At 42.3% G+C, this 23,221-nt stretch overlaps 2 protein-coding genes across 2 annotated transcripts; one reads left to right on the top strand and one right to left on the bottom strand.

The window, feature by feature from the left end:
* Positions 1-2,648: 2,648 nt before the first annotated feature.
* On the top strand, positions 2,649-17,065 carry LOC310957987 (semaphorin-6B-like; the record flags this gene model as incomplete). Its single annotated transcript, XM_083928758.1, has 16 exons — positions 2,649-2,757; positions 3,737-3,848; positions 5,190-5,250; positions 5,440-5,502; positions 8,202-8,300; positions 8,383-8,473; positions 8,734-8,853; positions 9,444-9,532; positions 9,628-9,845; positions 9,948-10,079; positions 10,373-10,522; positions 10,675-10,851; positions 12,125-12,265; positions 13,173-13,250; positions 14,701-14,762; positions 16,080-17,065. Exons 1-16 carry the CDS (start codon positions 2,652-2,654, stop codon positions 17,063-17,065), a joined length of 2,685 nt encoding a protein of 894 aa, XP_083784884.1. The 5' UTR covers positions 2,649-2,651.
* A 4,808-nt stretch (positions 17,066-21,873) lies between these two features.
* On the bottom strand, positions 21,874-22,743 carry LOC310957894 (G-protein coupled receptor 35; the record flags this gene model as incomplete). The annotated part of the gene is made up of 1 exon (XM_083928632.1): positions 21,874-22,743. One exon carries the CDS (start codon positions 22,741-22,743, stop codon positions 21,874-21,876), a length of 870 nt encoding a protein of 289 aa, XP_083784758.1.
* Between the last annotated feature and the right edge of the window lie 478 nt (positions 22,744-23,221).

Raw genomic sequence — 23,221 nt, 5'->3', positions numbered from 1 at the left:
AAAAGTCACGCTGACTCTAAAAATATGTGTATCATTTATGCTTGTTCACATTTGACTGCTTTATGACTGTGAGAAGAAGGGAGTTGGATTTTTTGATGCAGAGAAAATGATGCAGTCTATACACGACAAGAGACTTTGATTTTAGGTTTAAGCATCAAATTTGGATCCTCTCATGAAATGGCCATAATGAAATGAGGCTGACCCTACACCTGACTCAATCAGTTCTGGTTGAGGGAGTCCCAAAGGAGATTCAGATGAAACAAACGTCAGGGCTCCTCCGGTGCTTCTGATGGGGAGAAAGCTTAAACATGTCAAACCTGCAATCTCTGGACTGGGATTTCATTTGAAGTGGCCCCCAGTGTATTGTCTGCAGAATCATATTGCCTCACTGATGTCCTCAAACAGCTTGTCACTCAAACTCACCCACTGAGGTGTTGGAAACACAGGTGAATGTGCTTATGAGTATGTGGTGTTACATCTGTGTGCTTCAAATAGCAGTTGTCATCACCTTAGCAACTAGCACATCTACCTCTCCACCTGGTATTATTTTCAACATAGGGATTTTATCCTGGAACATACAAACTGAAAGGTATAAAGAAAGAGAAATGAAGGGAGGAGGTGGGTAATGGGAGGAGAGAGAAAGAAGATGGAAAGAAATAAGCGGGGGTGGGGGAAACAAGATGGTATTCAGGTTGATTTGATGGGAACAGCATTCATATTGCTCACATCTTATTCTTCAATTTCTTTCCTATCTTTTCATTTGTCTTCCGTCATTTCCATTTTCCAGGATTTTAGAAGCACTCTCAGCAACCCATGACAAAACCCCAGTAGAATACGCCACCCTTTTTTGTTTTTTGTTATTTGTCTTTTCTTTCCTTCTCTTTATATCCCCACTTCTTTTTCAAAGTATTCTAACATCAAAGCAGCTGAGCCACAGGCATTTTGGGGTAAATGCATAGAAAAGCTTCCACATTTGAACATATGTTTGATGTTGTAGCTGCCACAATTTACGACTGGCAGTAACTTATGTGCAGTGGTGTTATTCCACTGTCTTGGTTTTATAGGTTCAGGCCATGTTGATGTACAGCATATGGGACTTGTTTTTGACAATTTGACCCCTTTATGTGGGTTTTGGGCAATGCCAGCAGCATGTTGGTATGTCTGTGGGTCACCAGTCCATCTCTTTGGCCCCTGGACTGAAATTTCTCAACAACTAAATTTTGCACAAATATTCAGTTAAATTCAATATTCTTTATTGTCACACACCAAAGTGCACAGTCGACATACATGAAAAGGAAGTATCATTCTTAACAGGAACAGAAACAATCAGTCACACAATATATAGACAATAGCTAAGAGAGTAAGCACAATCTATAACAAACACTAAATATAATATATTAGATGTTTGCCAGTGAATCTGTGCAATAAAAAGTGGCTGGGGTAGTCTGTTCTAGTGTTGGGCTGTGTGTGTGTGTGGGGTGGCAAACCTGGCATGGATGCTCTGGAACCTTCTTCCAGATGCCAGGAGTGCAAAGAGGAGGTGAGATGGGTGGGAGGGGTCAGCTACTATTTTGGAAGCCTTTCAGACACACCAGGTTTTGTCCACTATGGCAGGGAAAGAGACACCTATGATCCTTTCTGCAGTTTTCTCTTATTTCTGCCGCTACCTGCGATCTGAGACTCTGCAATTTCTGTACCGGGCAGTGATATGTTCTTAGAATGTTGTCAGAGAATGAGACTTGGGTGATCCCATGACTTTTCCCTCTAGCACCACAACCAGATCAACATTTCTCTTTGTCCAGTAGACTTTAAGACATTAACATCAGCTGCAGCTATACATTGTGTTTAATGGTTAACACACTTAACTAATGAGGTGAACATGGTAAACATAATACCTGTATGTTATAACATATATCGTTGTCATTGTGACCATGTTAGCATGCAGATGTTAGCATCTAGCTCACAGCTGTGCTGAAATGCAGCCTCACAGAGCTGCTTTATGGCTGTAGCTGCTTGTTTCCCTTATGTGGCCTCTGAACTTTTTATAGACAGATATCTTTTTCCTCCCCTTTTCTTGCTTGTGATTTAGAGCATTCTTGACTTTTGACCCATAGAAAGACACTGTCCAGCTTACCATGGTTACACCCTTCTGTTTCTATACTCCCCTCTATAAAGATCAGCTACGCCCTTTTTTCTCACAAATTGCCAGTAATATATTCACAGAATGTCCATATAGAAACACAATTAGTGAAAGGAACATTACCATCCAAAGTGGCTTTGTAATCCTGTGTCTTTTGTCCCTCAGTGTGTTATATGACTGAAAATCTCCTTCAATTCAAACTGTTTGACAATGGAGTGACATTTCTGACAATAAATTGTCATTACACCACTAAGCAGACAATAGAAACATATTAGCACCCTGCTGGAGCCAGGTTGGTGGCAGCAGGCACCCCGCTGCACTTCTGACCCTGTCCTCACGTGCACACACACACACACACACACACACACAAACACACACACACACAGACCTGTTGATTAAGAATTCTGTCATATTGTCAATACACACACACGAGCGCAGAGAGAAACATATAATGTACACAACAATGATATTTTTCTGTCCCCTCTCTCTCCAGTGCAAATCTGTTGCTGCCATGGCGACCCTGGCTCCTCCCCTCACATTTCTTCTCCTACTGCTTCAACTGGCGGATGGCTCATTCCCAGAGGAACCAAGTCCACTCAGCTACGTCCCCGTAGAGGGTACATCTCCTTCCTGCTGTGTGTGTGTGTTTGTGTGTGTGTGTGTGTGTGTGTGTGTGTGTGTGTGTGTGTGTGTGTGTGTGTGTGTGTGTGTGTGTGTGTGTGTGTGTGTGTGTGTGTGTGTGTGTGTGTGTGTGTGTCTATTGTAGCATTCACAATAGTGTAGACAGTGTGAGACTGTATGTGCAGCATTGATGATGAATGGCTTCATGGTGGATGTGGAAATCGTAGTTCAAGGGTCAGAGCTTTGTTGCTGAGCTGCTGTCTAGCTACCCAGTCATACAGATAAATGAAGAGACTTCAATTCGTCTTTCAATGGCAGTATAGTAGACTGATAAATATGAGTGAGAAAGAAAGTCGTAAAGGCAGAAAGAAAGAGCGCGAAAGAAATGATTGTTATGGATTTTGAGAGGTGCAGGAAGATGAAAAAGTGGGAGACAATTGGATTGGATGGGGTGATACAGATGACAAAAGAGAAGGCTGAAGGGTGGAAGAGAGAAGGGGAGGAGACAGGTGGAGATGGATCACTATGTCCTCATGCCTCTCTCCCTCCCCTGCAGTCAAGGACAATGAGACGTTCTCCCAATCTGTCTCCTGATGATGAGGGCTCCCTGTGGAGACTGTCGTCCTCCTATTCAGAACTTTCTCATACTCTGATACTGCCACTTTCTCTCTCCACTTCATCTGTTCTCTCCCACTTATCGTAAATGTAGGGAGTAGAGGGAGGAATGCCTTTTTTTCCACCATGAAATTACCAATTACCATAGTTTTTCTCATTATGGAGCTGAATGCATAAGTGTTTCAGTTTGTTTTCCTAAACAAAGCATCAGGAATGAGCGAAGACACTATTAAAGGGAAGGTTAGAGAACTTCTTATGTAGATGGGAAATGCACCCGCTCTGTCAAAGTATCCTTCAGCAAGGCACTTCATTTCTAATAAAGTGTTTCACTTTATTTGTCTGTCTGTGTGTTCATGTCAGTTGCACGGAGGTATCCTGTGTTCTTTGGCAGAGCTCATCGTTCCGCTCAGAGACAGGAGCTGCACATCCAGACGGTCCTCCAAGTCAACCGCACGCTCTACATAGGAGCCAGGTAACCAACGGCAACCGCCTCCAACTGCGTGTTACTGACGTGTTCACATTAATATTCTTTTGCTTTCATTTGATGCCACAGCTTCCATCTGCTGTCACTCTACAGTACAGTATAAAATGATGATACCAGTACCAATACCAGAAACCTTAGGGTGATACGATTGCAATAGAGTACTTCAATTGATACACATCATGTAAGTGGAAGAATTCAGTTGCATTAAATGCCACCGTCACTTCTTTCCATCCAAATTATTTTTACACAAATAAATTTTGAAAGGGTTCAAATTATTAAAATATGTTGTAAGCAATCTGGTAAATGTCAAGTGAAAGCTGTTTGTTCTCCTCATTGATGTAAACGGCTGCACCTTCTGCCCATCCCTGAAAGTCCGTAACCTGGGCGTCGTTCTGGACTCTATCATTTCCTTCCAGTCACGCATCAAATCCATCTCCCAAAATCTGCTTTCTAACATCTTAAAAACATATCAAGACGCTGGCCATCACTCTAAGACTCTGTGGCAAAGACCCTCATCTTCAAATCCCATCTGGATGACTGTCCGGGGACCCAGCAAAGCTCTGGATAGGCTACATGTTGATGTCTCCATGTATGTTGAAAACTTCTCTGCTGGTGTTTTCACCCGCACCAAGCCCTGGCAGCACATCACTCCCATCCTGATCCACCTCCACTGGCTTCCGATCAAGTCTCACATCTCCTATAAAATGCTCCTCTACAAATCACTACAAATCATCCCTACACCTCAACACCACGTCCAAGAACATCTGGTCCTCAAACACAGGTCCCCACACCAACTTGCGGACTCTGGGGACAGAACCTTCAGTGTGGCAGCCCCCACCGTCTCTCTGGAACTCAAAATCCTTAATGCCACATTTGTGGACACATTTGAAAACTCCTCAAAACCCGCCTGTTCACCACAGCCTACAGACTCTGTTAAATCGTGTTATTGCCTGCAAACATTGCTACCACTATTACTATTGTAACAGATTTGTGTCACAACAAAAAAACAAAAAAACACAAACAGGTGGCACTCTAACAGAATTGGTGTGCTCATTTTTCTCTAAGGCAACAACAACAGCCGGCCACAGTTACGAGCAACACAGATCATACATTCACATATACTCACACTTATACTTATTTTTTGCAAAGTGAGTATACTGCTGTCTGATAAAATTATAAAAGAAGACATTTTATAAATGAGTTTATGAAATAAATTGAATGAAGTAAACAAATTGAAAACTGAAAAATACTGAAAAACTAGCTAATTGCTGTCCCCTTCCTTACAAATTGTTTATATTGTTTTACACCCACCTGTTGTGTGTTTTGTAGAGATGACCTGTACAGAGTGGAGCTGGATAACATGGCAGGTGATGAGATGTTCTACAGCAAGGTTAGACTTAATTTCTTGCACACACACACACACACACACACACACACACACACACACACACACACACACACACACACACACACACACACACACACACACACACACACAAAACCAGACATGCTCTAACAACTGATAATGTAGACACACACATAACAAACCTATTCTGAGTGTGCTTCTTTCCTTTGGCAGAAACGGACATGGGAATCCAATAAGAACGACATTCGAGTGTGCCGGATGAAGGGCAAACATGAGGTACAGTGCTTGAACACAACACTCTGACTTTGAGATTCACTTTTACATGCATCAACACCGGCTATACCATCACACGCATGGACAGACACAACAGCTGTTAGACAAACTTAATTTCCTTTGGGTGCTCCTGCATACGGTATTTACACAAATTTGATCTTGTTGATACATCACTTAATCATGCTATAGCTTAGTGAAACGTTGCTCAGGCTGAAAGCTGTCCATAAAGCTTGAAAGTATTGCACACCTGCATTGTGCCAGTTTTCCTCATATATCTCATGCAAAGCCTGTGGGGAAGACTGGAAAGTGGGACAATTCTGCGTGTTTAGTTTACAATGTTCTTAGATATGAAGGGAATGTGATCAAATTGACACAGAAAAAAATATTCAATGTTATTGCTTGACAGGGTGTAACCTGAAATATATACTTTATTGTATAAATGTAACAGTGCCCCCGGCAAAATCCAATCCGGGCAGAACTCATGGAAGAAAAAAAAAGAAGCAAGAGGAAACATTTTAAAGCAAAGTGAGCAGAGAGAGTGACACAGCCTCAGGGATGAAACAGTAATTGGAATCAGTGTAGGAAGGGAGGTGTGGGTAGAGATGGGATGTGCATAGGTAGAGGAAAAGTAGGGGAAAAAACACATAAGGAGGATTGGGCAGCCACCACGTAGAAATAAAGAGAGAGAGGGACAACAAAAGGAAAATATGTCTTGATTCACATTGTACAGATGATTGAAGAAAAGACATAGGAGCAAAAAAAAGGAATACTTTACTCGCAAGATGACCATTTCTATATCAAGTTCGTGTTGCTTTGAAGAAAAGAAGAAGAAAACTCAAAACAAAAAATTGTCGCCTCCATTTAAATGCCTCCATGGTGAATGAAGAATCCAAAAACGGAGAAAAGTCTTGATGCATTGATGTAATATGCTGTTTATGAAGTCTCGTTTATCCAGTCTACGCTCAGTACTTCCCAAATGCATGCATTTTTGCAACACTCGGTGAGTAATTGACACAGAAATGGTCATTTTGCAGTCTAAGTATTCCTTTTAAGCTGTGATAAAAGACAGCAAGAGAAAGACTTGCCCGAGGTGGAGAGGTGGAGAGCATAAGATGGAAGAAGACAAAAGACAGAAAGGTGACGCTGATGCCAGCTAACTTAAATGAGGAGATCAAATCATAATGTTCAGGGGTAATGATGCAGCTGTGAATCATCTGACATACAATTGACTGACTACAGTTACTAGACCAGATAAAGTGCTTTACAGTCTTATAGCATCTATAAGTAAGTGTGCAGTTAATGTTATGACAGTCCAAATATAGACATTTCTCACAACAGACAATTTAAAATGTCATAGCAGAGAAAGCACAGGTGGAACTAATAACATTAACAAGGGCTCAGTTCCCTTCAGGTGTGTCCAGTTAGCCCAATACCTGGGAACCGGACTGAACTAAAACACCTGAATGTACTGCATACATTATCAAAGCTGTTAAAGGATTAGTTTTTGGAAAATAGACTCATTAAAGGAGAAGACTGACCCCACTCTCAAATCTGAAAGGTAAATAGTAACTGGTGTCAGCAACTGGTTAGGTTAGCTTAGCTAAGCTTAAAGACTGAAAGGAGCTACTTCTGCACGTCATTTTATTCTTTGCCAAATGCCAACCAAACAGTGATCTTGGCACTGTATTGTATATTCTTATCAACCAATAGTATTCCAGTGTAGGTTTGAACTGCAGGGGCTAATCAGTGTTAGTTATTTTAATTTAAACCTTTTCAGCTCACAAATGTGGAATTTTCTTCTCGTGATATAGGTCTACTATGAGAGTTACTGTATTTTTGGACGTTTTTCATAGCACACTTTCTGCTTGAATGGATGATCCAGAGGGACGGACTCAGGCATGACCTGCCTCTGATCGGTTGATCGGTTGGTAAGGTTTAGGCATGAGGGGCAGGTTTGGTTAAGGGCGGGTAAGAATGTCAGGGTAAGCCAATCAGAGGTCTAACAGTCTATGCTAGCCACCAGTGACAGAGAATCCACCTGTCACTCAAAGCTTCCAGCCCTTAATTATGCAGAACTTTATGCCTTAATATAATTTAGATTTATTAGTGTAGTAAAAATCCCCCATACTGTTAGAAATTAGATTAGAGAGCATAGTGTCTCTCACTGACTTGCTTTTGAAGCCAGCCTCAAGTGGCCATTCAAGAAACTTCAGCCCCAGAAGTTGCTTCTTGCTGTAAGATCGTAACACTAGCATCATTCAATACCAAGAAGGAGCACTGAATTTAGTACCTAATGAACACATCATCAACCTACATGGGTTTATTCAAGTTCCATCAATAATTTTTGCAAGTTCACGTCATCAGACACTGTTGTATTATCACAAAGAGACTGAGGGGTTGACCAGCGCTATCAGCATTCAGATTCAGTGGCAGCAGCTTTAAATCTCAGCTCAATCAGCACTTTCCACTTTGAAGACAGTTATAAAATCCCCGTGCTATTGTTTCTCCAGATGGAGTGCGGTGGTTGAGGGCTTTATTTCCTCTAAGGATTGTTTTAAGCTGCAATTTTCTAGTACTTCAAACTTCCAGCCTTCTTGGTCTGACTGGTAGTTTGGAGCTTAGCTTTGGTTCAAAACAATTGCCCTGTACCTTGTGATTTTCTTCTCCTCTTTAATTATTATCTTTTGTTTTTTTCTCTATAGGGAGAGTGCCGTAATTTCATCAAGGTTTTGCTCAGCCAGCATGGTGGCCTGTTTGTATGTGGAACAAACGCCTTCAACCCGCTGTGTGCCAACTACACTGTTAGTATCCATCTATCTGGCAGCTGGTCATTCTCTGTGTTCTCGCCATTTTGTTTATCAATTTATTTTTTTCTTTTTGCAGAGAGACACTCTAGACATGGTGGGAGAGCCTGTCAGTGGGATGGCGCGGTGCCCGTATGATCCGCGACATGCCAATGTGGCTTTATTTGCAGGTAGTATCTTCAGTTTTCACAGTTAAGGTGAAGAATTCAAGGTTTCTAACAGACATCAGACTCAGTTTTCAGCTCCAGACGTCGAAACCTCTGTGCCCTTGTGTTTACCTTTACAAATGATTTATAGTCAGCCTTCTCACTGCATTGCTTGTTTGGTTTTAATCATTCTGACCTTGTGCTATCTCTCCATCTGTGTCTTCCCCTTCTTCGTCTTCTTAATCACCTCCTTCCCTCTCCCTGTGCATCTCTCTCGCTCTCAGATGGTAGTCTCTTTACTGGTACTGTGACAGACTTCCTAGCCATCGATGCGGTGATCTATCGTAGCCTCGGAGACAGCCCCGCCCTCCGCACAGTCAAACACGACTCCAAATGGTTCAGAGGTACTTTTAGAAACAGACACTTTAAAATGACTCTCCTGAGTCAGACACCTGTGATAGACAATTAGGAAGCAAATAACAGAAACCATCACCATTATCTCCAGAATATTAAATTATGGCTTTTCATGTGTGTCTTACAGGTGGTGGAGCTTAATAATAAGTTACATTCAGTGAAAACAAACAGGATCAGCCAAACATTTAATAGATGTATTAAAAGTGGCACACACTCAGACAGAGTGATGTATTGAGGTTAGATGGACTTGGACAGTTTCAGGGTTTTAACAAACCATATAGATTGGACAGTTAAGTCTGTTTTCAGTAGAAAAACAAGCAGGTCATAGCTGCAACAGTGCTGGATGAATAAATGATAAAGAATGTATATCCTCTTGTCCATTATAATAAATTAAACAGGGCATGAATATTTGATGAGCGAGGCTGGTGGACAGCAGCAGTCCATGTTGATGTGACTGTTATTACAGCTCCATGTCAGGGGATTGGAGAATTACGATAGGCCTCCGGCACTGCGTCGCTGCTGCCCTGTGTGTGTGTGAGTGTGTGTCTTAGTCAAACTGTGTTTTTCTCATATATTTCAGAGCCCTACTTTGTGAGCTCTATGGAGTGGGGGCCTCATATTTATTTCTTCTTCAGAGAGATGGCCATGGAGTTTCATCATCTAGAGAAGGTTCTTTCTTCTTTTCTTTTTTCTTTCTTTCTTTCTGTCTCTCAATTTCCTCTTTTTTTTACTCTTATTATTACTCCATTTTGATTTTATTCCAGGTGATGGTGTCTCGCGTTGCTCGTGTTTGTAAGGCAGACCTGGGTGGCTCTCAACGCGTCCTTGAGAAACAGTGGACTACGTTTCTGAAGGCGCGGCTCAACTGCTCCGTCCCGGGAGATTCACACTTTTACTTCAACCTCTTGCACGCCACAAGCAACATCATCCGCATGCAGGGACGAGATGTCATCCTGGGTCTCTTCTCCACGCCACCAAACAGGTACAGAGATGCACACAATTTGCACACAAACAAACACAAACTATTATAAATAATAAACAATTTTGTTCTCATTGCTGTCTTGTTTTTGTTTTTCTATGATAGCATCCCTGGCTCTGCAGTATGTGTTTTTGACATGCAGCAACTCGCTCATGTCTTTGAGGGCCGGTTTAAAGAGCAGAAATCCCCCGAGTCTATTTGGACTCCCGTGCCGGACGAAGCAGTGCCAAAACCGAGGTATTGTTATGCAAAGTGTATGTGAGCCGATCTTGGGCAAAATACTTCAGGGCTTCTTTACTGAGCATCTGTCTAACATATATATAGTCTACTTACTCCCTTGCTATAAGCTCCAACTGTCAATCACACAGAAACTTCACCACTATTCAGCAAATATTCTAACACAGCCTACAGCAGCCGCAACAAGAACTCCTCTGACTCTTTTCTTCTCTCTCTCTCTCTGGACTTCTATTGCTCTATTTCCTCTCTTTCTATTCTTCAACTCAATTTTCTGCCTCTTTCTCTGCCTACAGACCAGGGGGATGTGCAGTGCAGGGATCCAGATTCAGCACCTCTACCACGCTGCCGGATGAGGTGCTGAACTTTGTGAAGACCCACCCACTGATGGATGAGACCGTTCCACTACTTGGGCACAGACCCTGGGTGGTCAAGACTATGGGACGGTACGTATACTGACTCAGTTGTCCCATAGCACACATGTAGAACTTTTTATGGGTTGACAAATGGAAGCATAAGTCTGAAAAAATACATGATGCAGGAAGAATGAAGTAAATAAACGTGTTTTCACTATCTTTCTATTTATCTTCGTATCTAGCTACCAGCTGACAGCCATGGTGGTTGACACTGAAGCTGGTCCCCATAAGAACCGTACAGTCTTGTTCCTGGGCTCTACCCGAGGAACCGTCCTGAAGTTTCTAATGACTCCCAGCGGAGATCCTGTCTCCCATGGCAGTGTATTTCTGGAGGAGGTGGAAGGATTCAACCCGGAGAAGTGAGTAGGAGTCAAGACATATTAGGCTATACATTTTGACATGTCGCTCCAGGTAGATCAGGTCTCATTCTGCCTGCCTGTATTTGAGAACTGGAGAGCAGCGTTGTCTTCAGCTTCTTTCACACATAGTTCCCACTAAATTACTGGGATTACCTTTGAGGGATTTTCACTATTCACACAATCACTTCATTCAAGCACATTTCTATCTTGTGGCTTTTCACACATGCCATGACAATACTGGGATAGATGGGGCCAGGAACAGTCCGGTAATGCATCACTTATGGATGCCAACTACCATAAAACTCAACAGAAGACGAAGACGATGGTGCAAGGCTAGATGTACGTGTACGTGAAGAAAATGGTGGGCATGGGGCAAATGTTCTTGTAATGTATCAACATTCAACCAGTTTGTGGGACAAGTTATGTTTTTTTGGTGATCTACTTAAATCAGAAACACATTCAAAACATTAAAGGGAACATTTAAAAAAAATATCGGATGCAGAGGATGTTCAGCATTCAATGCTCTTTAAATGTCCCCTTTAATGTTCATCAATGTTTAATATTCAACCAACTTTCATCAGATAGACCTAACAGTTGTGTTCATATAGTTAAAGAGTTTGATTTTAGGGTTGCAACATTCAATCATTCTCATTTATTAATGTGACAATTATTCACCTAATTAATATTATAACAATTGTGTCCAAAATACAAATCAATTATAAAACAAAAGATCCAAAGAAACCCATAAAAAGTGCTCATTTTAGAGGCTTGAATCTGAGAGTATGTGGAGTCGGAGCTTAATTTATGAGTTTAGAAAAATCTATATATCATTGAAATAGTTCCCTGTCTACTGTTTTATTGATTGACCAACTAAGCAGCCTTTTTGTTGTTGAATTAATTTATGCCATCTTATCCTGTTTTGATATCATTCAACCTTCTGTGGCAGCAAAAAAGACCTGACTGTCAAAAAAGGGCTGCTGAAAAAAAGGGATTTTGGCTTCATCCACTGGCAGCTTACACAACACAGAGTTTATATCTTCCCATCACACAGCTCTGGCTCTGTACTGTGCACCGGCCTAGATAAAACTGCTGATGTTGTGGCTGTTTGTATGAGGGTTAGGGCATGGGTCTGTCTCACTTCAAGTACCAACAGATGAGGCCTTTGACCCTGTCACGACTTGATTTGAGGCCAAAAAGCGTACACTGACCTCCCTCTGCTGGCTCTTTACCCTCTGCCTCCAGTCTTCACACGTCTGTGTCTCGCTGTCTCCAGGTGTGGTGAGGACTCTCCTCAGGCTCGTCAGCTCTTGTCTCTGTCGTTGGACCGGTCCAGTCACACTCTGCTGCTGGCCTTCCCCTCCTGTCTGGTCCGAGTGCCCACATCCCGCTGCCACCTGCACTCACGCTGCATGAAGTAAGTGACACGTCATCTGTTTTTGCCTCGGAGAGTACTTTTCATTCCCTCAATGTTTCTTTGTATGAGAATTAGGTCGTAGTAGTGGCCATTAGCCAAGGTACGACTTATTGGCCAACTTTTTCTTGGTCCCTGTGCTCTCACTACTTGTCACTGCAGTTGTCCTAATAAAATGTAATCTAAATGTTTCAATCATTGAGTGAAATATGGCATGTGTGTTTGTCAAACTTATCACTGAGAAATAATATTTACCTTGACTCAAGAGGCTTCACTCCTCTTCTACGTTTGTAATAAAATAGATGATTTATTATGAATACCAGGAAGGCATTTGTTTATTACTGCACATATGGGGGAGATCTTTTGAAGCAGAACCTCACACTGTGAACCTGATTCCCAATGCAGCTATATATCACAGTTGGATACAGGAAACTGGGAACATGTAGCAACACAATACAGTATATGTGAGTGCTGTGCATGGATGATTTACTGAACGGGCCTGCGGAACACAGGCCCCGGGGCCAAAAGTGTCAGGGCCCCCCTTGACCTTCACCTGCAAAATATCACTTGAAGAGACGAAAAGAGACAGGCGTTTCCCTAAAATGTCTGCAGAATGTTCTGAATTGTTTTTATTTGTGTTAGATGCCTACCAAGAGTGTGGGAGAGCGCTATATATTTGACGTGTTAGATGCACAGTCTGTGCACTACCGTATATCTAACTTGTTTGTAGCCAGATAGACAATAAGCACAATCAGCTGTAACACTTTCCCCCAGGTTTGATAGGTAACTTTCTCTAAGTTTCCTAGGGAGAGTTTCCTTCTAAAATGGTCAAAATGGCCGCTATGAGAATCAGGTCGGTAGCTGACTCAGCATTTCTTGTAGCAACTTGTTATTTTTCATTGGTGTGTAGGAGTTGTCTAGCCTCGAGGGATCCGTACTGTGGCTGGACCAGAGGCAGCACCTGCTCCTTCCTGAGACCAGGCACACGGTAAGAACAACACACACAAACAAACACACACAGACACACACACACACACATGGACATACATCGAACTGTGAATAATTTCCAACCTCTGCCTTCCGGATGCCTGTAAACAAGTGTTATTGTTACAAAATCCCTGGGTGTTGTACACAGAAAGGTCTGGCAAGTGATCTAATGTTGATTTCGTACAACATACACAGAAAGATGAATAAATGCTTAAATAAACGTCAGTGTTCTTGCAAGTTGAGAAATGAGGATTCAAGTGAGTTTGCAACAGGACTTTATGTTTATATTATTTATGTTTATTCCACAATGCCCTCAAGGAGAATTATGGACATAGTTAGTTCTTTTAAAGAAGCCACTAAACTGATTAAATTATGTCAATACGTAGTTAACAATTAGTGAAGTGAAAAAGGTTTCTTTATTTTAGTTTTAAATGTGTCAGAGGCTCTCATAGTAATATAATAAATACTAATAATAAAGATACCTGGAACCTTGGACCTTGATAATGCAATTCTAGTCTACATGCACTTGAAGTGTTCATGTCTGTGCCACTGAACAGACTGATGATGCAGGAAACCAGTGAACCACTCATTCTCCGTCTGTGTGTGTTTTGTTATCATTTCAGTCAGGAATTTTTAATAGTTAGAGCTGGTTAATGTTGGAAAGGGAAATTGGGGTCCCCTGCTAAAGCGGCTGCCCCCGCGACCCAACCTCGGATAAGTGGTTGAAGAGGAGATGAGATGAGAGATGTAAAATAATTGTAGAATTAGTTTTGAATAAGCTAACGTTCCAATTATTCCTATAGTTTTGTAAGCTAATTAAGCCAGTAAATATGTGTGGGTGTATAGTATTTGATTCAGTATTTGATTCAGTTACTGTATTGGTATACAATACAGTAATGAGTTACTGTATTGTATACCAATTTATCAATTAATAATAATAGTTTCAAAAGAACGACTGTCACTGGGCTTTATAAATTCATATTATCATACATAACATGAAATATTATTGGTATCCGTATCAAAGTATCACAATCCCTACTTCCAGCTACCATCATCATCTGTATGTCTGACCCTGACCTCTGAACTCCCTGAGGGATAGCAAGCAAAAGGAGAAAATCAATAATGGGATCAATAGTGTATCCCATTACACTGAATGACACATCAATATGTGCTATATCAATGTGACTGATTACTATCAACAAATGCCCATGAATGTACGATTTTTGATGCAAATGTGCAAATATGTTCAAATAAAACCTTTTTTTGGTCATTTTCTATGAGGTAAAACTTAATTTGTTTCTGTTTTCATCAGACTGTATACACCGGATCATGAGAGATCACATAACTGTGTATAGTGAATTAATGGCACTATAATGACACGTTTCTTACTGTTTCCTGCTGTTTGTGTATGAAGCTAAATATTAAAGTGTCTGACCTCCCTGTGACTGCAGGCTGCCTTTTCAACAAGATGTGGAATATGGAAACACCACCTCCCATCTAGGAGACTGTGATGGTATGTTGCAGCACTATGACATGGATTCTTCTGGCTGTGTACAGTGGACTGATGGCAGGCTCCGCCTAGTGGCTCAATCTCTCATTACACCTGTCTACTTGTCACTGAACATTTTGTTCTAAAAAAAATTAAAAAAAACTCTCACTCTACCAAGTGAGATAATATTTGAGACAAAATCTGTAATTAAGCACAATTTAATTTAACAGTAGGTATATTCTGATTTCCTCCCCAGCTCAGCAAGATACACTCAACCTTGATATCAGCAATTAGGTGTTTTGGTGTTTATTTCAGAACTGAATCAGGTGGGGAGGCGAACTGTAATTTCGGTTTTCACCTCACTGCCTACAGGTTAAATGCTCCCAGTGTGAGACGGTTTAATTAGGGAGGATGTGAGCGGTGTCACTGATGCTAGACAATACCACTAGACTGCAGGATGGGAAGTGCAACATCCTCCTGGTCACAAGGCTTTGTTCTCTCAAGGCTGAACATCTGAGAAAGGAATGACCGAGGGTAGCTGGTGAGCAAGCTGGAAAAAGCCTAAAATACTGATGTCACCTTTGTTAAGAGGCTCAGATGTCACTGCATGCAGGAGAGGGCCTCTTTGAACCTTGCTCTGAAATTCACAAAGTCAGTGGCAACCAAAAGAAAGTAGTTCCCTCTCCAGCAGATTCTTTCTGAACTGTTACGCCTGATTTAGGCCAGTTTCAAAGTTACAGAAAAATAATACACACTCTTTTGTTTTTAACTGATGGACGGGCTTCTAGTTTTTCATCCTGCACTTAAAAGCTGATAGCAGTAGAAGAGAGCTGCAGGCTGCAGTCCTGACAGACTCTAATCTGAGCGGTGAAAGCGCAGCAGAGGCCAAGCCAGGGACAGGCATGTGCTGCTGTGTCTGCAGATGGGAGTGATTAGAGCAGGGTGGAAACACTGAGGTAATGGTATGCTGCGAGGAGAGTCTCACTGACCGGGCTGCAGGATGGAAAGTGTGAGGAGAAGAGAAAAGGAGAGTCAGCTGCTGCGGTCTGAGCTGTGCTGATGACAAGTGCAGGCTTTTCTGAACCTGGAGCCTGTGGAGCCCCAAGGCCAACCTGGAGAGAAGCTCCTAAAGAAAATCATCTATAATGCAATGATCACCAGTTATGAGTGTTGTTGTAGTTATTGATTTTATTATGATACATTATATCTTAGGAGGGTTAAATCAATTGGTAGATTTAGCAGAACAGCACTATATAAAATTATAATAATAACAATAATAATAATAAAAATTTAAAGTTGTTGCTAAATGTCATCTTCATAATTTTGTCTCTTATTTTGCAGGAATGCTGCAGCAGAGTTTGCTGATTGAACCGGAGAGCCTGGTCTCCCTCAACCTGCTTGTGGCGTCTGCAGTCTCTGCCTTCACCATTGGGGCAGCGCTCTCTGGCCTCGCCGTCTGCTGGATCATGGCCCACAAGCCCACCAACCGTCGCCACGGCAACACCTCCCAGTCCTCTATCCAGCGGCGTGAAAGAGGCCTGCTGACAAATGGCGGTGGGATGGGAGGCTCCGTGCTCAGCGTGACACGGCAGGGGGGTGGGGATCGTCCCTGCACTCAGGGCGGGGAAACCCTGTTTGTCATGCCCAACGGCTGGGTGAAGTCCGGAGAGCTTGACCCGGGTTTCCTGCCAACCCCGGAGCACACGCCCCAGCAGAAACGCAGAGGCCTACGACTATCTGACTCCAACTCTGGAGGGTGGGACACCAGCCAGACATACCTGGGGGGAGGCTCTGTGGGTCTGGGTTCACCCTGCCGCATTCCCCCCTCCGTCTACCTGACCACCAGACTCTTCCAGCAGGGGGGAGGAGGGAGACACAGCGGTGAGAGCCGGGGGAGTGACCCACCACGCCAGCACTATGTCTGCCTGAGCAAACAAGAAAAAGGAGTGAAGGGGACGCCCAAAGCCCCTCTCAGGAAGTCTGCAGGTGAATATGTGTACCCCATGACCCCGCAGGACTCGCCTGAGCGTCGAAGGGTGGTCTCAGCACCCAGCGCCCCCATGGATTACGGCGAGCCGCTGCCTTTGCGTTGGCCAGCACCAGAAGGGTACATCCTCAGCAGCCACGGCATGGTCCCCGTCACCCTGCCTCCGCCTTCCATGCCTGCTCCCAGTGGCCAGGCATACATGTCCCAGCAACACACCCCTGGGCTGAGCAGGGCTCTGCTGAGAGGGGCCCTGGAACGCGGGGAGCTGGGCGAGCTGGTGGATCTCAGCCAGCTGATGAGTAAGAAGAACTGCAGTGATAGGACTCAGGCTGGCCAGTGACTCTCAAGGAAATAAAGCGGGCGGGAGCTTTTCCATGTACAGAGCTCTCTGTTTTATTTACATAGATCTCACTCTTTTCTCTTTCCTCATTCTATCCATTACCCTCTCCCTTCCTTTCCCTTCTCTTTTCTCTACATCTTTTTATTGTCATCCAGCCCCTCAGATCTCCTCCTTTAGTCTCTCAGGCAACCCCCCAGTGATGAGTCTCTCTTTATGACTGGCTGCTGGGTCTGCCACTCATACCCTGGCTCACACTAATTGGTCAGATGGACTGAGGTTGTTGCTGTGTCTGCATTGCAGAGTTGCCTCTCTCTCCTGCTACTTAGTGGCAGTGGGAAGAGGGAGGAGAGAGGACGGAAGAGAAAGAAGGAAGGAAAGAAAGACGGCAGAACCGGGGACAGAGATGACAGAGACAAAGATTGGAATGGCACTTAGAGACTGCCTTCTCTGTGCAGATTAACTGAGGCTGCAGAGCCTGTCAAAAACTGCTATGGGAGTGGAAAGCTTTTTCCACTTCTCGGAGAGCATTAACAAGACTGCCACCAATCTGTTCTCCACTATATTACCTGTTGGTCTGATTGCCAACTAGGTACTTGAAGTTAAATTGCAAAAATCTGAGCATCGTAAAAGTATCTGAAGCTGCAGGCAACTCATCCGAAGTCATTCTGACTGTAAACAAAAATCTAAATGAATGATGACAAAATTCTTTTTCTCCTTCCTCTGCTGCACACATACAGTAAACACATACATGTCTTTGTACAGGTGACAGAAGGTATTTAGTATTCTACGTGTATGAGAAGCACGACGCATGTGCCAAATGCCTCTAACCCGCCTCACAGGGTTATGGGACCATAACTCACATCTTTGGAGAGCAGAGTGCAGGACTGCAATGTCAGCACTATTTCTGCCAACCGCATGCTCTCTGTAATGACGGCATCTCAGCCGCACATCGCTCTTGTCGTTTGCCTCCGTACACTCCATGTACTCTTTAATGATCAATAATTCTACGAGGACTGACTTGTATCAAAGCTGGAGAGAAAGAAAGAATGGAAGGAGTAGATGTTTTAGAGGATTTAAAGTAAATGCACTGTGGTATATGAACACCTTGTCCCTCGCTGTCACCTGAGGGTTTTTCCTCTCCCACACACACAAACACACGTTCATTTATGCTGAATTATAGAAGACAGTCTGGTTTTATTGGGCAAAATTTCCCCTTAAGCCCACAGTGGGTCAAGGTCCCACAGACTTGATACGGAACAAAGTGACAGTAACAGTGGTTATGATTGAAACCTCTGGCCTAACTCAAAGCCAATAGGGCTAATGGAAATGTTCCCAGCAGGCAAATGGGACTATATCTTCAGCCCATCAAAGTGTCCGGTGCCAAGAAATGGCCGGCAACAAACACCTTGTGAATGTGTTAGTGAAGAGATGGAAGTCATAAAAAAGTGACTAGATAAAGAAGACGGAAGAAGAAAGCAAGTAAGAAACGATTGTGGAAAATAATGAGTATTTGTTGACTTGATTTTAACGCTCAATCCCAGTCAGTCATGAGCAAATGAACACTGGTTTGTGCTGATCTTGCGGTGAGCAGCAATATATGGTTTAACTGTACATAGTAAACTTTGATTTAGATAAAAATGATAATGTAAGGCAAACAGTAACTCCAAAAAACATTATATCAGGCACTAGCTCACAAACAAAAATAAACATTTATCATGTCATTATAGCTATTAATGTATGAAAATCTGTTTTCATATAAGTTCTATATCAACCTGTTTCAAGATTGAAATCACCAAGATGCTAAGAACTACTAGTGTCTTTTTTTTTCTGTTTCTTTTTTACATCTGCGTGCCAAAACCATGAATGATTTACTGATGCCTGATTACTGAAGCAAAAAACTGAAAAAGTGCCATGAAGACCATTTCAGTCAGCAGTGCACCTCATGTACTGTGGTGTTGGAGAGCTCACCTACTGCAGTATACTTACGACATGTATGCCTTTGATCTTAACATGTTGAATGTTATATATTTTTTTTTTATTTAGGTGTCAGCTTGTACTATTGAAATGATTTGTTCCAGCTCCCCCGTCTGTCTAGATGCTACTGACGCTGAATGTTACCAGCAGTGTTTGAGGGTCTGTTTATAAACTACTTTCATGTCGCACTTATATGATGTAAATGTGTAAGAATGAATACAAAATCTTTGTCATGCCCTTTATGATTATACCATGGATGGATAACTGAATGGGCCTGCTAAGCACAGACACAGGGGTTCAAAGTGTCACGTAAAAAGACATGTACCGACCATGAAGAGACGTGAAATTACCACAAAGAAACACAGAACGACCAGGAAGAGACGCAAAGCAACTGCAGAGAGACACAAAACGACAACAAAGAGACACAAAACGACCACAAAGAGACACAAAATGACCACACAGAAACAACTACAAAGAGAATCAAAGCAACTCAAAGCAACTGCAGAGAGACACAAAACAACTATAAAGAGTCACAAAACTAAAAAAAGAGAGATGCAAAAAAAGTCTGTCTCTCTTCCCAAGGAAAGATGGCGGGGCCCTCTGCATGTCCGTGTCCAGGGGCCCATTGTCTCATAATCCGTCCATGGATTATACTGTAACGTAATCACTGAGGCCATGACATGATGCCGTTTTTATTCCAGAATGGCCAACACATGCGATTTAAGCAATGATGAGTAGGTCATAAGCAAACCTTCAAATGGACTGAAATGCTGTGAGAGAACACTGTGTATCCCATTTTGTGTCATGTCTGTCCTGGTACTGGACCTCGTCTTGTTCTGTAGTCTGGTGATTGTCTGTCTGTCTGTCCAACCAACTGCCATACTGAAGGATCTTGAAAACACAAGTTAGCATCATGTCTGAATGAATGTAGCCTTTTTTTTGTTTGTTTATTGTCATTATACTGTGCAGTAATAAGGAAAAGCACAAAAACTTTTCTCTTTTTGTGTTGCATTTTGAAAAGGAACTGTTCTGTATCATTTGTAAATAGTGTAAATAATCATCCTGAAGGTATAGTGTATCAGTTGGGGGGGAGGGGTCGTGCTCATGCTCTTCTGAGAAAGGACTGTGTTTGAAGTGTGCGATTTTTGTTTTCTTTGGTGACAATGCTGTGAATAAGATGTATGTACAGTATCTACGTGACTTTGGTCGACTGCTGAGTTCAGCGGTTTCTTGTTATTAGAGTAGAGTCGCGGGCCTGATCTCAGCCAGAACTGAGCCTTCTAATTTGACTGATGCCTGCCGAGTTTTTTGCAGTTGCCAAGATACTGCTGTTATAATAACCTTCGATCTTTGGAGTACTGCTATTAAATGGCATTATATAATTGACTGCTAATGTTGTCAAGTCTGGTTCAGAATGCACTCAATGAAAGCCCACGCATAATTGTACAAATGCAATTGTATTACTTCATAGTATTCTCATTCAACGTTTATGTCATTATTGCAGTTTATTTTGGATAATTGAGGCGTATTTCTCATGAGATTTGCTGATTCAAACTTCACACCAGCCAAAGCTCAAGAGCAGACAGGCATTAGAAAAATCTTTCAAGCATTTACTTTCCTTGCCACGAGAGGGAGCTGGACACTGGCATTCATTCATCTGGCCTCTGTGAGGAGGGGAAAGGCGTGAACTCCCATGGGTGCCTGTGCATCAACTTGACATTGTCTGTCCGTGCTGCTGAGCTAGACACAGACTGTAGTTTCGTCGTGGGGTCTGGTTCAGAGATGAGAATAGCCCTTGTGCTCTGCTTTGATATTCTGCTTTGAACATCACAAAGAGACCAGTAAGGTCAACAAAAGGTTGAGTGAGTTACACAACAGGTATTTATATCCCGAACTTCACACATGCACATGAACAACCCTAAAGCAGCTAAGCGTATGACACTACCCTATGAAGCTTAAGTGCAGTAACCACTAAATCACGAATAATTTGAGTTGTGCACAGTTTGGGTCTGAAAGTATGTAAGTTAGGATTTATTTGGAAAAAAATATATATATCATAGATGTGCCAACTATTTATTTTTTGGGACAGTAAACAAACTTTAAAGCTATTATTTTATTGTTTGAATGATTTCATAGTAACTGTACTTTGGATTTGTAGGGCAGTGAAGCAACTTGGTGATTGAGGAGAAACCAGATGTAACATAATAAGTTACATTTTGTTCTGCCATTGTATACACTGATATAGCTGACACTTCTATTATAAACTAGCTACTAATAAATAACCATATTAACAAATAAACTGTACAGGTAAAACATTTGGAGGACTCACATGGCACCAGTTGAAAATACTTCCTATATTTTATTAGAATAAATCACAAATTTGTACATAAATATCTCATGCACTGCAAATTTAAAGGGGTATTACAGCATTGTTGTATTGTGCTTCCAAAAAGTCTGGGGACTCACAAGAGACTGAACAATATCTAAAAACGGTCTAAAGCAAAGCAGCAAAGGTCAAAGTATCCTAGTTTTTAGTCCTCAAGAATGTATCAAGCTTAGTCCTACACCTCCAATAATGCAACTTTCCCCTTTCATTTGACCCTCCATACCTTCTTATTGCCTGCTTCTTTTAAACCTCACACCTCCAGTGTGTGTTGCAGGTTTATGTAAACAAACAAAAAGAAGAAGAAAAAAAGCTTAAACCAAGATTACCCCAATGATATCATCAGGGATATTTTCCCCTATTATTCAGAATAGGTAGGACTAATCATGACCAGTAAACTGAATTTGAGGTGTAGGATTGGTGGCACATAAATGCTTGTATTCCTTTTGAACTATGTATAAAACCGTTTCAAAAGAAAATAATAACTTATGGAATCAAAACAGCAGTTTGTTGAGGCAATCCATTCAGACAGAAGTAAATACTGGTGTGCAGGTAAGTATTCAGACTGCCAGTTTTTAGGTGGAATGTAAAAGTAGTTGACAACAAAGCCAACATGGATCGGTGTGTAGCAGACAATGAACACAATCATGTTTGCTGTTACCATGCCAATGGTGTGTTTCTTTTCCTCCCCCTTGCCATCCACCTTTAACAGAATACAGATGATGCGACTGGAACAGAAGACAATGATCAACAGTGGAGTGAGGAGGCCGAGACATACCAGAATGACAACAAACTCTAGTTGAAGTGACAGATTTTTACATCTTTCATAACAAGTCCAGAGTTTGTCAGGCTGATTATCATTTTTGAATATGACACATATTGTCACAATAAGTCCCCACATTATAACGCACACAGCACAAGCTGTCCCCTTCCTCTTTCTCCATGATCTGGCCTGCAGTGGGAACCTTATTACCAGGTAGCGCTGGACACTGATGGCCGTGGTAGTCATGATGCTGGCATACATGTTGACGTAATGTATGGAAATAAGGAAAGAACAGAAGAAATTCTTGGGCAGGCAGAAGAAGGCATTATAGATCCTTAAGGGTAGGAAGACGATGAGGGCAGAATCAGCAATAGCCAGGTTGAGCATGTAGATGTGGGTGTCTGTCCAGTAGGCCCATTTGGCAATGAAGGAACGCAGAGCAGCAGCATTGACAAGGAAACCCAGGAGAAACACGGCACTGTAAGCCACACCTTGAAGGATGTCCTCTTTACAACTACCATTGGTGATGTTGTTGGTGATGTTGGTGCTGTTACACATACTTTCTGTAAGAAGTGTCCATGTGTGAGAGTGAAAAAGAATTAGCATGTTAGTTTAGGGAAGGAGTAGATACTGAGATGTAAGAGACACACAGACATACTCTTAATGGTTATTCAATACAGCTCACAGGCTCTCACATTTTTCAGTATTTGTTCTGAGACTGACTTGACTCAAAAGGCCACATGTAAACTGCAACAGTTTGTGCTTGCTTTAGTCGCTCTTCATGTTCTCCTCAGTCTCACTGTGGACAAACATTGATGCAGCAGAACCAGAGGAACCAGAGCCGTCTTCCTCTTAATTAGACATATTCTTCTTCCTTGTCCAAACCTGGTGCCTATTACCCACGGTGTAACTTGAGGGCTGACAGATCCATCAGAGATTCAGGTGTGTTATGCTAGCAGCGGCAATGTAGCTTCGAGCTGCTAGCCTCAAGCATAGATGAGAAGCGGGCTACAGTGGTCTGGTGAGATAACTTCTC

Source organism: Echiichthys vipera, assembly GCF_963691815.1.
Source record: "Echiichthys vipera genome assembly, chromosome: 15".
Lineage (NCBI taxonomy): Eukaryota > Metazoa > Chordata > Actinopteri > Perciformes > Trachinidae > Echiichthys > Echiichthys vipera.
Note: the sequence above shows the minus strand (reverse complement) of the source record. Positions and strands in the feature narration are given on the sequence as shown.